Source organism: Geotrypetes seraphini, chromosome 12, assembly GCF_902459505.1.
Source record: "Geotrypetes seraphini chromosome 12, aGeoSer1.1, whole genome shotgun sequence".
NCBI classification, from domain to species: Eukaryota; Metazoa; Chordata; class Amphibia; order Gymnophiona; family Dermophiidae; genus Geotrypetes; species Geotrypetes seraphini.
The window spans coordinates 118,839,109-118,856,291 of NC_047095.1; the positions used below are offsets into that span (position 1 = coordinate 118,839,109).

Genomic DNA, 17,183 nt, shown 5'->3' on the forward strand with positions numbered 1-17,183 from the left:
GGCTGCTCGTGCTATGGAAGTTAGAAGTGTGGGGGAAGGGGAGTGTGAGGGGGGAGGGGGGCCACCACCCGGACGCCTCTCACCCTTGCTGTGCCACTGAATACAACGGATCAATGTAGTAATAATGACATTTTTTCCCCCCCCCCCAACAATTAGCCGCCCGACTGAAGCCCCGGACACAGTGCAGGACAACCAATCTAGAGCAGGAATGGGCAACCTCGGTCCTCAAGGGCGGCAACCCAGTTAGGTTTTCAAGATTTCCCCCAATGAATATGCGTGAGATCTATTTGCATGCCCCGCCTCCATCGCATGCAAATAGATCTCGTGCATATTCATGATAGAGACTTATAAAATCATGAAAGGCATAGAGAAGGTGGAGAAGGACAGATTCTTCAGGCTAACCGGGCCAACAAAAAACAAGAGGGCGTTCAGAAAAATTGAAAGGAGATGGATTCAAAACGAACGCTAGGAAGTTCTTCTTCACTCAGAGGGTGGTGGACACCTGGAATGCGCTCCCAGAGGAGGTGATAGGGCAGAGTACAATATTGGGCTTCAAAAAGGGATTGGATGACTTCCTGAAGGAGAAGGGGATTGAAGGGTATAGGTACAGGTACTAAATGAATAGGGGATGAATAATTTAGGTAAGGACCAATTACAGGTCACGGACCTGGGGGGGCCACCACTGGGCGCGATGGACCCCTGGTCTGACCCGGCAGCGGCAATGCTTATGGGCTTATCCTGACTGCGTTGCAGTCCTCGAGGATCAAGGTTGCCAACCTCTGATCTAGAGGGTCGCCAGGAGCAACTCGGCAGCACTTAACAACGTCTTAGTTGCAAAGGAGTGAGGGTAAAGCACACGGTCCAGATCCCCAAGTATCGTTAGAAGCTTCGTTAGCCGCAAACCTGAAGTCATAATGCCACTTTACAGAACCATGGTGAGACCTCATCTGGAGTACTGTGTGCAATTCTGGAGGCCACATTACCGTAAAGATGTGCTTCGAGCTGAGTCAGTCCAGCGGATGGCCACTAGGATGGTCTCCGGACTCAAGGGTCTCTCATACGAGGAAAGACTGGGCAAATTGCAGCTCTATACTCTAGAAGAGCGCAGGGAAAGGGGTGACATGATAGAGACATTTAAGTACGTCACAGGTCGTGTCGAGGTGGAAAATGACATATTCTTTCCCAAGGGTCCCTCGGTCACAAGGGGGCACCCGCTCAAACTCAGAGGAGGGAAATTTAGTGGTGACACCAGGAAGTATTTCTTCATGGAAAGGGTGGTGGATCACTGGAACAAACTTCCGGTGCAGGTGATCAAGGCCACCAGCGTGCTCGACTTTAAGAATAAATGGGACATCCACATGGGATCCCTACGAGGGTCGAGTTAAGGAACTAGGTCACTAGCACTCGGACTCAATGGGGTGGGTCAGTAGAGTGGGCAGACTTGATGGGCTGTGGCCCTTTTCTGCCGTCATCTTTCTATGTTTCTATCATTAGACAGATGAGATGGGTGTCCCGGTCCTCCTCTGAAATCAGTTCCCAGGTTTCAGCGGGGTGCAGCCATTCTTAGGGGAGTGTTGCAGAAAACGTAGAGCCGAATCCATGAACAAAGCACATGTGACATTCCTAATGCCTTATGACCAATGCCAGGTCTGCGAAGGCTGCATACGTTGGCGCAATGGTATGGGCTTGGGTGGCTATTGTCGTGCCTTGAAAATGGTGTTGCAGCATTGGACAGCAAACGGAAACCTCTCTCGGCACTCTTAAGAGCATAAGAATTGCCCTACTGGGACACACCGTAGGTCCATCAAGCCCAGTATCCAGGTCCCAAGTACCTGGCAGAGACCCAAAGAGAAGCAACATTTCAGAGCTGAGATTGTGATGTCATAATGCCTCATTCCACCAGTGCCTAAGAGCCAACCTCGTCAGTGATGTCACAATGGCTTGATTGTCCTGTACTTGGCTCACATAAGAACATAAGAGCTGCTCTACTGGAACAGAGCGAGCATCCATCAAGCCCAGTATCCTGTTTCCAACAGTGGCTGATCCAAGTCACAAGTACCTGGCAAGATCCCAAGGAGTAAAACAAATGTTATGCAGCTTATACTAGGAATAAGCAGATTTTCCCCCAAGCCATTTCAATACTGGCTTATGGGCTTTTGTCATAGGAAATTATCCAAACCTTTTTTATACCCTGCTAAGCTAACTGCTTTCACCACATTCTCCGGCAACGAAGTTTAATTACAGGTTGAGTGAGGAAATATTTTCTCCAGTTTGTTTTAAATCTACTACTTGGTAGCTTTATCACATGCCCTCTTGTCCTAGTATTTTTGAAAGAGTAAACAAGTGATTCACATCTACCATCTCTTCTTCAGGCTGAAGAGCCTTAGCCTTTCCTCATAAGGAAGTCATCCTATCCTATTTATCATTTTTGTCGCACTTCTCGGTATCTTTTCTAATTCCACTATGGGGCTAATTTTCAAAAAAAGAAAGATGTCCAAAAGGTGGCATAAACTGGCACTTGGATGTCGATTTTCAAAATCTATATCTTTTTATTAAAATTTCGATTATGCTTATAATGATTAAATAGTCAATTCAAAGCGGTTTACAATTCTAGACATCTTGCTAGGTTTTCTGCCCGCTGTACATGGGGGCATGTTGGAGAACATAAGAAACGCCTTCACCGGATCAGACCCTAGGTCCATCTAGTCCGGCGACCCGCACACACGGAGGCCAAGCTAGGTGCTCCCATGATGGAGACCTTGATTACCCGTATCCCTCAATGTGATTTGCAAGAAGGTGTGCATCCAACTTGCGCTTGAATCCTAGAACGGTAGTCTCCGTCACAACCTCCTCCGGGAGAGCATTCCAAGCGTCCACCACTCGCTGTGCGAAACAGAACTTCCTGACATTTGTCCTGGACCTGCCGCCCCTCAGTTTCAGTCCATGACCTCTTGGTCCGTGTCACATTTGAGAAAGTGAATAACGATGTTTCTTGGTCTATTTTGTCAAATCCTTTAAATATTTTAAAAGTCTCTATCGTATCCCCTCGGAGTCTCCTCTTTTCAAGGGTGGACAATCCCAGTTTTCCGAGGCGTTCTTTGTAGCTCAAATTCTCTATACCTTTTACCAGTTTCATGGCTCGCCTCTGCACCTTCTCCAGCAGGATTATATCCTTCTTTAGGTATGGAGACCAGTGTTGGACACAATATTCCAAGTGTGGTCTGACCATTGCTCTGTAAAGCGGCATTATGACGGCCTTCGATCTACTCGTGATCCCCTTCTTTATCATGCCCAATATCCTGTTTGCTTTCTTTGCCGCCGCCATACACTGAGCCAACGTCTTCAGGTTCCTGTCTATCAGTACCCCCAAGTCCCTTTCTTGTTCGATTTTGCCCAATTTTACACCTAACATTCTATATTCATGTTCCTTGTTTTTCCTACCCAGGTGCATCACCTTGCATTTGTCTATGTTAAAATTCATCTGCCACTTTTCCACCCACTTCTCCAGCTGGTTCAGATCCTTCTGGAGATCCTCGCAGTCCCTTTGAGAGCCAACAGCCCGACATAGTTTTGTGTCATCTGCAAACTTGATTATATTGCTTGTTGTTTCCTCTTCCAGGTCATTTATAAAGATATTGAACAAGATGGGCCCAAGAACCGAGCCCTGGGGCACACCGCTAGTCACCTTCTCCCAGTCCGAGAATTTCCCATTTACGCTTACCCTCTGCATTCTGTTCTCTAGCCATTTGCCGATCCATCTGAGTACGTCTCCTTCTATTCCGTGACTTAGTAGTTTCCTCATAAGCCTTGCTTGCGGGACCTTATCGAACGCTTTCTGAAAGTCCAAGTAAATTATATCCACCGGGTCTCCGCTATCGATTTGTTTGTTCACCATCTCAAAAAATTGAAATAAATTCGTCAAACATGACTTCCCCTTCCTGAAGCCGTGTTGACTAGCTCTCATTAAGTCGTGATTTTCCAGGTGTTGCACTATGCTATCTTTAATTAGTGCTTCAACCATCTTCCCAGGAACCGACGTTAGACTCACAGGTCTATAGTTACCCGGTTCTCCTCTCGATCCTTTTTTGAAGATTGGGATGACATTCGCTATCTTCCAGTCATCTGATATTTGCCCGGTTCTAATTGACATGTTAGCTAAGGTTTGTAATAGTTCTCCAGTTTCAACCTTAAGCTCCTTTAATACTCTCGGGTGAATTCCATCCGGTCCAGGGGACATGTGCTTTGGGTGTGCTTAACACAACAAAGGCATGGGAGGTGCACAAAAGGACCAGATCTTCAGTTTCTCAATGTAAATAACTCTTCTGGATGCCTTTTCCTTATGTCTCATGACAACTTCAGACCACCCCACTGCGTCTATGGATTTGTAGTTCCTGACTCTGGCTAGAGATATTGGGACCACATATCCCAAAGTGCATTTGGGCACAGGTTTGAGCCACAGCGACTTTCCTGATGCCTGGGCAGACTGCAAAGAAGCCTCTTTTCCCCGTCTCTCTGCTCCTAAGTCAAGTGGAAGTGACGCAGAATGGATCTACAAGTATTTTTCATATTCTGAATATAGACTATGGCTCATCAAGCAGGGGGAGCTGGAATTTGGGAGTGAGGTTTGAGAGTGGAGTCGAGGTAGTGTGATTGGAGGCTTAAGATTATTTTGCTATTGGGGCTGAAATTTTTGGGGTGAGTTTGAGGGCTGCGGATAGTGACTGGTATCTGGTGTTAAGAGTTGAGGATTGAGAGTGAGGTTGAGCAGAGCAGCTAGAGAATGGTGGGTTATTTTATTTATTTTAAAATTTTCTATACCGTCTAGGGAACTCCTGTCCTCGAGAGCCGTATTCCAGTCGGGTTTTCAGGATTTCCCCAATGAATATGCATGGCATCTATTTGCATGCACTGCTTTCAATGCATATTCATTGGGGAAATCCTGAAAACCCGACTGGAATACGGCTCTCGAGGACTGGAGTTCCCTACCCCTATAGCCACAGTTTACAAAATCTTACATAACATAAGTTTTAAGACAATATAAAAAACCAAATAAACATAAATAATCAGATTATAGCCTCATCAGGGATGTCACAATGGCTTGATTGTCCTATACTTGGCTCCCATAAGAACATAAGAATTGCCATACTGGGCCAGACCAAAGGTCCATCAAGCCCTGTTTCCAACAGTGGCCAACCCAGTTCTCAAGTACTTAGCTAGATCCCAAGTAGTAAAATAGATTTTATGCTGCTTGCCCATCTTAATAATGGCTTATGATCTTCTCTTTCAGGAAATTATCCAAACCTTTTTAAAACCCTGCTAAGCTAACTGATTTCACCACATTCTACAGTAACGAATTCAAGAGTTTAATTATACAGAATTTCTCTTCTCCAGATGTTCAAAAACGTAAACTCCCTACGGAAGTCGGGGTCGGAGAATTGCCTGGTGGACTGCGACCTGCCCTGGCACCGCACGGCCTTCCGGAAACAGAAGTCCCCCGATGAACTGGAAGATGTGGGTAGCGAGTCCGCCCAGGCACAACGCAGTAGCGGTGGCCCCACCACACCAACCATTGTGGTGCCAGAGGTGCGTGTGGACAAGGCCTTCAGCCTTAGCACGGACCTGCTGGAGCGACTTCATCAGGAGAGCTACGAGGAGTCAGACGTGGAACGTAGCCAGGAGAGCTTGGCACGGGTCACGGGGCCACGTCTTGGACCAGATGCCGTTGGTGGGATGTGGAGGACATATAGTGAGGGACACCTGGACCGGGGCGAGGGACTAGAGGTGCCTGATGGCCTGCTGAAGAAGAAAGAGAAGGAGGAGAAGCAATCGGGAAGCGGATGGAGCCTCCCATCTCCCAAGACTCTTCGCAAGCAGCGTCGAGCAACCAAAATGGCGGCTGCCAAGCAGCACCTGAGGTCATTCTTCAGCAGCTCCAGTAAGGTAAGGAAACACCTGTGATGTTCTGTGGTGAAAGAGCCTCTTTTGGTGACTAAGGGTGAGAATTACAGTTAATAGGGTGGAAGCTTTCTGCATTTTAGCCAAGAGTGCGCTTTTTGGAGTTATAAGAACATAAGACCAGTGGTCCATTGTGCCCAGCAGTCCGCTCACGCGGCGGCCCTTAGGTCAAAGACCAGTGGGTTGAGGTTGGTGGTCTGGTTCTGGCTGGGAGCTCCTCCTCAATTTACGTGTACATACCAGAATTCAAGGTCGAATACCAACATTACGCCATGCCAACTAGGGCAGGTTAAGCCAGTTCTGGTTTTACATCCAATGCATGCTAGGTTGTGTAGTCTTTGCTGCTCTACATAGATAAATCAGAATAACATCTCCCATCATGCACCATGTGTAAAACCAAAAACTGGCTCGAATCTGCTTCCGCGGATCCATATGGAAGTCCTGCTCAAGGAGGATGTGATTTTAGCCCCATGCTATATGCTAGGGTTGAGCACAGGGCATGGTGGGTAGAGCCTCCACTGTACCCACTATGCTTCGTACCTACTAAGCCCACTAGACCTGTTTATTGCAGTAATTCCATTAGTTTCCATTTATTGCAAACTAATGGAAACTCTAATCAAACACCAATTAGATAAGATCCTGGATGAGGAGAATCTACGGGATCCCCGACAATATGGATTTACTAAGGGGAGATCCTGCCAATCCAACCTGATCAGCTTCTTTGACTGGGTAACGGGGAAGCTGGATATTGGGGAGTCCCTGGACATCGTGTACCTGGACTTTAGCAAAGCATTCGATAGCGTACCACACCGCAGGTTACTGAGCAAGATGAGTTTTATAGGATTAGGTAACACATTGACGAAATGGGTTGGGAGCTGGCTTGGAGGTAGGCTCCAAAGGGTGGTGGTGAACGGCACCCCCTCCGAAATGACGGAGGTGATTAGTGGAGTACCACAGGGCTCAGTCTTGGGCCCAATCCTATTCAACATCTTTATAAGAGACTTGGCAGAAGGGCTTCGAGGTAAAATAACATTATTCGCCGATGACGCCAAACTGAGTAATGTAGTGGGCAAATGCACAACAGACGAAGATTCAGTGCCCGACAACATGATGCACGACCTACTCCTACTGGAGCGATGGTCTAGGACAGGGGTGCCCAACGCGTCGATCGCGATCGACCAGTAGCTCAGGAAGGCAACTCGAGTCGATCGCACTCGTGTTGCCGTCCTGATCTACGATTTCAGCCCCTAGCGAACTTATGCTCCGGGCTCTAACGTGTGCGTGCAGGCTTCTCTTCTCTTCCCTCCGAAACCGGAAGTTATGCCCGGGGAGGGGGAGGGGGGGGAGAAGGGAAGCCTGCACGCACATGTTGAGAGCCCTGAAGCAAGCGTTCGCTACGGGCTAAGGCGGGAGACAGGTTAGTGAAGCATTTCCTCTTCTTGCTGCCGGGTCCTGCCTACTTTCTGTTTCCGCGAAGGCAGGACCCGGCAGCATTTCCCCCAACAGTTCCTCGCGATGCTGGTCGGCCGAAGCAGGGAGAGGTTGGGGCAGCGTCGGCTTTTGGGCGTGTTATTGGCGTCGGCTTTCGGGCCTGTTATTGGTGGCGGTTTGGGTCCCCGATGGCAGTGGCAGTGTCTTGGGGGAGGGCAGGGAGAAAGAAAGAAAGAAAAAGGACAGGCAGGGAGACAGAAGGAAAGAAGAGAAACAGAAAAAAAAGAAAGGGAGACAGAGAGAAAGAAAGGGCAGGGAGAGAGGAAGGAAAAGTTGGGGGAGGGAATGAGGTCTGGAGGAGAGGAAGCATACAGGCTAAAAGAAGGGAAGAAAGATTGGATGCACAGTCAGAAGAAGAAAATGCAACCAGAGACTCATGAAATCACCAGACAAGGTAGGGAAAATGATTTTATTTTAAATTTAGTGATCAAAATGTGTCTGAATTTATATCTGCTGTCTATATTTTACACTAAGGTCCCCTTTTACTAAACTGCAATAGAGGTTTTTAGCGCAGGGAGCCTATGAGCGTCGAGAGCAGCGCTGGGCATTCAGCGCAGCTCCCTGCACTAAAAACTGCTATCGTGGTTTAGTAAAAAGGGAGGAGGGTATATTTGTCTATTTTTGTATGGTTGTTACTGAGGTGACAGTGTATAGTCATCTGCTTTGACCTCTTTGAAAAACCCTGGAATAGGAATGATAATTAACATTTTCTATGCGTACAGTGTACGTTGTGTTTTTTTTAAATTTTATTGTTGGTAGATCATTTTGACTTGGTCATTTTAAAAGTAGCTCGCAAGCCCAAAAAGTGTGGGCACCCCTGGTCTAGGACATGGCAACTCAACTTCAATGCCAAAAAATGCAAAGTTATGCATCTGGGCAGCCAGAATCCATGCAAGTCTTATACCCTTAATGGCGAGATCCTAGCAAAAACGGTAGCAGAACGAGACTTGGGGGTAATCGTCAGTGAGGACATGAAGTCTGCCAATCAAGTGGAGCAGGCTTCGTCCAAGGCAAGACAAATCATGGGCTGCATAAGAAGGGGTTTCGTCAGTCGTAAGGCGGAAGTCATTATGCCATTGTATAGATCCATGGTGAGGCCCCACCTGGAATACTGTGTGCAATTCTGGAGGCCGCATTATCGCAAGGATGTGCTGAGACTGGAGTCGGTGCAAAGAATGGCCACCCGGATGGTCTCGGGACTCAAGGATCTACCATACGAAAAACGGCTTGACAAATTACAGCTATACTCGCTCAAGGAGCGCAGAGAGAGGGGGGACATGATCGAGACGTTCAAGTATCTTACAGACCGCATCGAGGCGGAGGAAGATATCTTCTTTTTCAAGGGTCCCACGACAACAAGAGGGCATCCGTTGAAAATCAGGGGCGGGAAACTACGAGGTGACACCAGGAAATTCTTTTTCACTGAAAGAGTGGTTGATCGCTGGAATAGTCTTCCACTACAGGTGATTGAGGCCAGCAGCGTGCCTGATTTTAAGGCCAAATGGGATCGGCACATGGGATCTATTCACAGGGCAAAGGTAGGGGAGGGACATTAAGGTGGGCAGACTAGATGGGCCGTGGGCCCTTATCTGCCGTCTATTTCTATGTTTCTATGTTTCTAAAGCCAGTTCAATCGCCCACTGGCATTCTGCGAGACGGAGAGGAGTAATCTGTGGCCTGGTCTAGGGGGAGGACTGAAGGCCTACATCTCAAGAAACAGCGAGGGTGAAATTGCCACAGGTTTGGCGGAGGGCATGAGAATCGGAGCTGCGTGTTGGAACAACATCCGAGGAAGAAGCTCCAACCTGTGTCAGAAGCACCAGTCACACCCTACCTCCCCCTCCCATCCCTTCTGCCTCTCCCAGACCTGCCTCCCCCCCCACCCTTCTAAAGGCTGCCACAGGAATGAATGAAAGAGCTTGTGACTCACCTCCGTGGTATCTGGTTGACTCTACGCGGCCCTTATAAAACCAAAGAAACTATTTCCAAAGAGGCTCAAATAAAAGGAATTGAGAGAGAGGATTTGAACTCTCCCAGCACCAGTAATTCAGAGCACCTCCTGCCCCCAGGGTCCTAAAGGTGAAAGGCTCTGTATCCCTTTGCCCATCCTCTGATCCTTCCAGGCCCTGGTGTCTTAGAGGTGACAGGCTTTCTGATGATGATCTGATATGTCTGTAGCAACTGTGATCCTCTGAAATCATTTCGTTCTTGTAAAAATGACAATATTTTTTCTTCCCCTCGCTCTAATTCTTCTGCCCTCTGAGAGACATTTCCTCTTCATCTAGAGATCCCAGCCAGCAGAATATAGAAAGAGCAAAGCTTATTTATCTCTCTTTAAGTGGCAACGTCTCGTTAGCTGCTTAGACAGATAATCCAGACTCCTCCTCGGGAGAGAGTGTGTTCATTTTCTCCTGACCCATTTTGTGAAGTTGCTAGGTTTGCCAAAATGCAATGCCAAAGCCATATGTTGCCCACCTGGGGGTCAGCCACTCCCAGACATGGGTCAGTGACCACAGTCGACCAGCGACGATCACCAACTGTGGCTGGGAAAAGCCACAGTGTGGTTGGAAACATAGAAACATAGAGTGTGAGGGCAGAAAAGGGCCGGCGGCCCAACAAGTCTGCCCACTCAAGAACCCTCCCTCCTCGAGAATCCATCTTTTAAGCATTCCTCTGGAGCGACCCCACCAGACGGTCCCATCGTCCCTTGAAGTCGAGCGTGGTACTGGCCTCAACTACCTGACGTGGAAGATCATTCCATCGATCAATTACCCTTTCGGTGAAGAAGTATTTCCTGGTGTCCCCATGAAATCTTCCCCCCCCCCCTGAGTTTTAGCGGGTGCCTTCTTGTCGCCGTGAGACCCATAGGATAAAAGATTTCTTCCTCCGCCTCAATGCGGCCTGTGACGCATTTGAATGTTTCTATCATGTTCCCCCCTTTCTCTGCGCTCTTCTAGAGAATATAAGCGCAGCCTGTTCAGACGTTCTTCATATGGGAGATCCTTGCACCGTGTCCAGCAATTCCCAGCCACAGTCAGTGACCACAGACTCAGTAGGGTTTACGTGGTGGCCAGCGGTTCCCAGGCCTAGGGTTCCCGGACATGGCCTCCTTTTCAAAGACATGTCCGGGGATCCAGACGGCTTTTTCAAAACCCGGCTTTGAAAAGGTTCCTGTAAAAATCGGGGTTGGGAGGGGGCATCCACGCGAAAGCAATGCGGTGATATCACGCGCCTCTGCGCCAGCGTGTGACATCGTGTTGCGTCCATGCGTGCGCGGGTTCCATCTAGGGGTGGGGCTGGGGGGGGGGGGCGGAATGGGTATGATGCAGTTGGAACGGGGCGGGCCTGTGGCTGTGGCCATGGCTCCGGATTTTCCTTTGGGAAAATCTGGTTACCCTACTCAGGCACCATCAGTGACCAGAGTCACTGTATCAGTTACACCATAGCCAATTTGGTGGCCAAACGTGATTCGTGTCAGGAGAGGTGACACTGAGAATTACATCCAGTAAAGATACAATTTTTAGAATTTTGGAAATTAAGAATGCACTATAATAAGTTCACAGACGATTATTTGCTAGCATAGCCAATAAAATGATGGATCAATGAAAAATTGTACTCCATTTGAGATTAATATGCCACACAGAGAGAGACAGAAAGACAGACAGACAGACAACGGCCAACGAGAGAGAGACAGACAGAGAGAGAGACAGAGAGACAGATAGACAACGGCCAAGGAGAGAGAGAGAGAGAGAGAGAGAGAGAGAGAGAGACAGTCAGACAGACAACGGCCAAGGAGAGAGAGAGACAGAGACAGACAATGGCCAAGGAGAGAGAGAGACAGACAGAGAGACAGATAGACAACGGCCAAGGAGAGAGAGACAGAGACAGAGAGACAGACAGACAATGGCCAAGGAGAGAGAGGCAGAGACAGAGAGACAACGGCCAAGGAGAGAGAGAGAGACAGACAGACAGACAATGGCCAAGGAGAGAAAGAGAGACAGAGAGACAGACAGATAATCCCCCTCCAAAAAAAAAAAAAAAAAAACCACTTTTAAAATTATCATTATTGTCTCCTTTGAGCTGCACTGTTTTGATGATAGAGTCAAGCCTTGTGACGCCCATAGGTTTGTTTTCTTGACTCTTACACCACAGCCAGCCGTTCTCGGTCCCAGTCTGTGACCACAGCCACAATATGGATGGATACCCCATGGCCGGTGATTTTCCAGCCATGGTCAGTGATCACGCTCACAGCAGTTACAGGGTGGCCAGGCCACACCTAATCCGAAGTGAGCAGATGGCTCAGAGGCTCTGGGTCTGATCGCAGCTGAGAAGACACAGCGTGCGATGGGAAAGCGATTCTCTCTTTGTCCTCGCTGCTGGAAGTCAGCAGGTCACAGCTGAGTGGCCCATGTTCCCAGGACCCGCACAGGAAGCTCTTGACCCCAACTGCCATGGGACGTTGGGGAAGGGAGAGTTGGTGGTGGTGGGGGGGGGGGGGAACCCAGGAAGTGGAGTCTGCTGGAAGTGGAGTCTGCTGGGTTTTGTTGGTTTTTTTTTTACTTTATCCCTCTGCCTCCCAACAGAAGTAGCAGGCACTCTGTCCCAAAGGCTGTAGGATTCTATCTCAGGGTTTTGGAAATGGGAGCTGTCCGAGGTCAAAGGTGTCGACACCAACATCTGATGGAGAAGGGGGAGTAACTCCTGAACACAGTCCCCTAATTTATTCTGTGCAATTCCCACGTGGCTTTTCTGTTTGCTCTTAAAATCAGGGCTAGGTAATTAAAAATAATCTCTTTCATAGCGTAACATAGCGAATGACGGCAGATAGAGGAGACCTGCGAGGTCCATCCAGTCTCCCACTCGTCATCTAGTAATTATTCCTCTATAAGGCGTCCCCTCCCCTCCCCCCATGATACGCCCCTCCCCCTTGCCTTCCCTTCCCCCGGACCTTTTTTACGTCCATGGCATGAGGTTGCTGCCCTTGTCGGCATCGGCGCTCTCTCCGACGCCACTTCCGGGACCCGCACCTAAGAAGTGACATCCGAGGGCGAACCGACACCGAGGTGGGCATGCTGCTCACACTGCAGAAGTTAAAAAGGTACGGGGAAAAGGAAGGGGCAGGGAGGTGCGACGGGAGGGGGGGAGCAAGGAGGAGCGACGCTCACCCTTGCGCCTGATCCATCATGCCAGACAACAGGACGCAGACTACAGAAGTCCATCCAGCATCAGCTTCACTTCTCCACTGCGGGGGCTGTATTTAGGCATCACTCCTGCGCGTCGTTCATGAAATTATACTTGTTGATCCACTGATCCTACGCAGCAGCAAGGGGGGGGTGAGCGGTGTCCCTTCCCCCATTCCTTTCTTCACTTCGGCGCGAGCAGCCACCAACCTGTCGCTCGCGTCAGCTTCAGCACTCTCTCCGACGTCGCTTCCTTGGCGCGGGTCCCGGAAGTGACCTCGGAGAGAACAGCCAAAGTTGACGGGTGGCAAGTTGGTGGCTGCTCGCGCCGGACTTAAAAAAAGGTACAGGGGCACTAAGCAGGGGACAGGAGTGGGAAGGCAGACAGAGAGACAGAGGGGTATGGGGCCCCGAGGAAAATGGCGCCAGGGCTAGACCGCCCTCTCCTTGCTATGCCACTGATCCTACGAGATTTGGGCCTGATTCTGGAAATGGCGCCTGCCGCGTGAGAAATCACCTGTAGGCACCGTGTCCAGAATTGCGTAACATTTTTCTACAGATGCCAACATTTTAAGGCTTCCGACATCCTCGTACTAATGCTAGCCGGGCTATGTTGGCCCTGCTACGATCGCTCAGGCCCTGTTTGCCACACAATGTTTGCCGTTCGATGTCTTCCGTGCTGTGATTCGTTATGCGTGCTTGCCTAACCGATTTTGCTTGTCGTACTGTGTCAGCCGTGTTTTGTAGTGCTACGCTTTGCTGAACTATGCTTGCCATGCTCTGTCTCACCATACCACGTTCTGTCATCATATATTTTTACCATCCTTCATTAACTTTGTTTTGCCGTCTTTGTCAGGCTTGCCTCAGGGACATTTAGATAAACGGTGAGTCCGCCGGGACAGACAGGGAAAACTGCTTGAGTTCCTAAATAAATTCGTGCAAACCGTTCTGAGCTCCCCCTAGGAGAACGGTATAGAATATTGAATAAATGAATAGTGCGAAAAATTTCAGCCTCTGATCACCAGAGCTGGTATTGTGACATCACAATGCCTCATTCCACCAATAAGAGCCAACCACATCAGTGATGTCATATTGGCTTGATTGTCCTATACTTGGCTCACTTTTGCTACATTTTGATTTCTAGAGTGGCGCAGGGGTTAAAGCTACAGCCTCAGCACCCTGAGGGTTGTGGGTTCAAACCCACGCTGCTCCTTGTGACCCTGGGCAAGTCACTTAATCCCCTCATTGCCCCAAGTACATTAGAGAGATTGGGAGCCCACTGGGACAGACAGAAAAATGCTTGAGTAACTGAATAAACTCATGTAAACTCTTCTAAGCTCCCCTGGGAGAATGGCATAGAAAATTGAACAAATAAATTAATACATTACATGTTTATTATTAAAGTAATACATAATGCTAGTGAGGCCTCTAGTAACGTGAAGCTTCTCTAACTCATACGTAAATTCAGCCCTGAGATGCAGCGTTCTCGTATCTCGCTCTGCTGCTGCAAGACGATCAGATTGTTAGGTGAGGAGGGAGAGAAATTCATTTAGTACGGAAGAATGCTCCTTTGTGACGCATCGGCCTACTAATGCCCTAGGGCGGTGAAGTTGCCTCCATCATGAGGATGAGGGAGGAGCGAGAGGCAGAGAACAGCTGGAGAAGAAAGCAGGGCAACATAGTGGGGCTGATATTCAAAGGATCTCGCCGGCTAAAGCCAGATTTTAAATGAGCAGTATCTTGTTTCCAACAGTGGTCCCAAGAACCTAGCTAGATCTCAAGTAGTAAAACAGCCTATGGACTTCTCTTGTAGGAAATTAGTAAAACCTTTTTTTAAACCCTGCTAAGGTAACTGATTTTACCACATTCTTCAGCAACAAATCTAGGTGTTTAATTACACGTTGTGTGAAGGAATATTTTCTCCCGTTTGTTTTAAATCTACTAGTTAGTAGCTTCATCGCACGCCCCCTAGACCTAGTATTTTTGAAAAGAGTAAATAAGAAATTCACATCTGCTCTGCACAGAGGACTTAACCTGCCAGAGACCTTTTCTGTCCTGTGAAATCGCTTTGACTATGACCTCACTGTTCATAGCAGTTGTGTAAATAGAAACATAGATAGGCCAGAGCGCGCTACAGGGGTTCAAGGAAGGTTTAGATAGATTCCTAAAAGATAAGGGGATTGAGGGGTACAGATAGAAGTAGAGGTAGGTTATAGGAATAGTCAGGGATCACTTCACAGGTCATAGGCCTGATGGGCCGCCGCGGGAGCAGACCTCTGGTCTGACCCAGTGGAGGCAACTTCTTATGTTCTTATGATGGCAGATAAAGGCCAAATGGCCCATCTAGTCTGCCCATCCACAGTAACCATTATCTCTTACTCTCTCTGAGAGATCCCACATTCCTATCTCAGGCCCTCTTGAATTCAGACATAGTCTCTGTTTCCACCACCTCTTCTGGGAGACTGTTCCACGCATCTACCACCCTTTCTGTAAAAAAAAGTATTTCCTTCTATGACTCCTGAGCCTATCACCTCTTAACTTCATCCTATGCCCTCTCATTCCAGAGCTTCCTTTCAAATGAAAGAGACTCGACTCGTGTGCATTTATATCACGCGGGTATTTAAATGTCTCTATCATATCTCCCCTCTCCCACCTTTCCTCCAAAGTATACAGATTGAGATCTTTAAGTCTGTCCCCGTACGCCTCATGACGAAGACCACACACCATTTTAGTAGCCTTCTTCTGGACCGACTCCACCCTTTTTAAATCTTTTTGAAGGTGCAGCCTCCAGAATTGTACACAATATTCTAAATGAGGTCTCACCGGAGTCTTATACAGAGGCATCAATACCTCCTTTTTCCTACTAGCCATACCTCTCCCCATGCACCCTAGCATCCTTCTAGCTTTCAACGTCACATGTTCAATAAAATGGATACACTAGGCACTAGCTTATATATTTGCCTTTTAAGTTTGATCACAAGGAACTAAGGGGCTGATTTTTATAAGTAACACCTGAAGCGGCAGGCATTTAGAGAAATAGCACCTGCCGCGGGTCAATCATGTTAATGCACCGCCTAGAGAATCGTGGCCACTGGCGCCTAATGACAAACTTAGACACTGGTAAGTAGGTATCTAGGTTTGTCGTAGAATTGCGCCTAGCAACACTTAGGCCAGGGGTGTCCAATGTCGGTCCTCGAGGGCCGCAATCCAGTCGGGTTTTCAGGATTTCCCCAATGAATATGCATGAGATCTATTAGCATACAATGAAAGCAGTGCATACACATAGATCTCATGCATATTCATTGGGGAAATCCTGAAAACCCGACTGGATTGCGGCCCTCAAGGACCGACATTGGACACCCCTGACGTAGGTGTATTTGTGGTGGGGGTGTGTTTGTGTGACCTAGTGTGGTTATGCCAGCTGACTCCAGGTTTGCTAGACAGGGATGATCCTGTCCTGGGTTTCTTCCCATGCATGCAGGGGCTTGGAGCATTGCAATCCGTAGGGCAGTTATTCCCAACCCTGTCCTGGAGGAACACCAAGCCAATCGGGTTTTCAGGCTAGCCCTAATGAATATGCATGAGATCTATTAGCATACAATGAAAGCAGTGCATGCAAATAGACCTCATGTATATTCATTGGGGAAATCCTGAAAATCCGACTGGACTGCGGCCCTCGAGGACCGACATTGGACACCCCTGACTTAGGCCAACTTCACCCCTAAACATGCCTACTTAGGCGTTCGGCATCACTAAGTGCCCGGGTGTTATCCGCCAGTCCCAGAAGGCGCCTAGGATTTTTTCTTAAAATATGTTTTTAGAAAAAAAAAAAAAAGCTTTTAATGGTGTGATTAATTATCACGCCACTTAAGTACGCCAATTACCACACCATTTACGCCAATTATCAAGCCACTTAAGTACGCCAAGTATGCCAATTACCACACCGCTTATGCCAATTATCAAGCCACTTAAGTACGTCAAGTACACCAATTACCATGCCACTTACGCCAATTATCACGCTACTTAAGTACGCCAAGTACGCCAATTACCACGCCACTTACACCAATTATCACACCATTTAAGTACGCCAATTATCACGCCACTTAAGTATGCAAATTACCACACCAATTATCACACCACTTAAGTACGCTAAGTACGCCAATTATCACGTCACTTACGCCAATTATCACACCATTTAAGTACGCCAATTACCACGCCACTTATGCCAATTATCACGCCACTTAAGTATGCCAATTACCACACCAATTATCACACCACTTAAGTACGTTAAGTACGCCAATTATCACGCCACTTACGCCAATTATCATGCCACTTAAGTATGCCAATTACCATGCCACTTACGCCAATTATCACGCCACTTAAGTATGCCAAGTACGCCAATTACCACGTCACTTACGCCAATTATCACACCATTTAAGTACGCCAATTACCACGCCACTTATGCCAATTATCACGCCACTTAAGTATGCCAATTACCACACCAATTATCACACCACTTAAGTACGCTAAGTACGCCAATTACCACACCACTTATGC

At 48.1% G+C, this 17,183-nt stretch overlaps 2 protein-coding genes across 3 annotated transcripts in view; one reads left to right on the forward strand and one right to left on the reverse strand.

Moving 5' to 3' along the window:
• The window catches only part of LTB (lymphotoxin beta), a 50,946-nt gene extending 41,515 nt beyond the window's left edge, over positions 1 to 9,431 (reverse strand). Inside the window, exon 1 of the mRNA XM_033916530.1 lies at positions 9,377 to 9,431. The gene's annotated coding sequence lies outside the window, so the exon portion shown is untranslated. The remainder of the gene's footprint in view (positions 1 to 9,376) is intronic.
• Positions 1 to 17,183, forward strand: part of LOC117346632 (regulator of G-protein signaling 1-like) — a 43,131-nt gene that overhangs the window by 9,330 nt on the left and 16,618 nt on the right. For both annotated transcript variants that reach the window (XM_033916526.1, XM_033916525.1), the window contains exon 2: positions 5,392 to 5,940. In XM_033916526.1, coding sequence (XP_033772417.1) covers positions 5,392 to 5,940 — 549 coding nt within the window. The remainder of the gene's footprint in view (positions 1 to 5,391; positions 5,941 to 17,183) is intronic.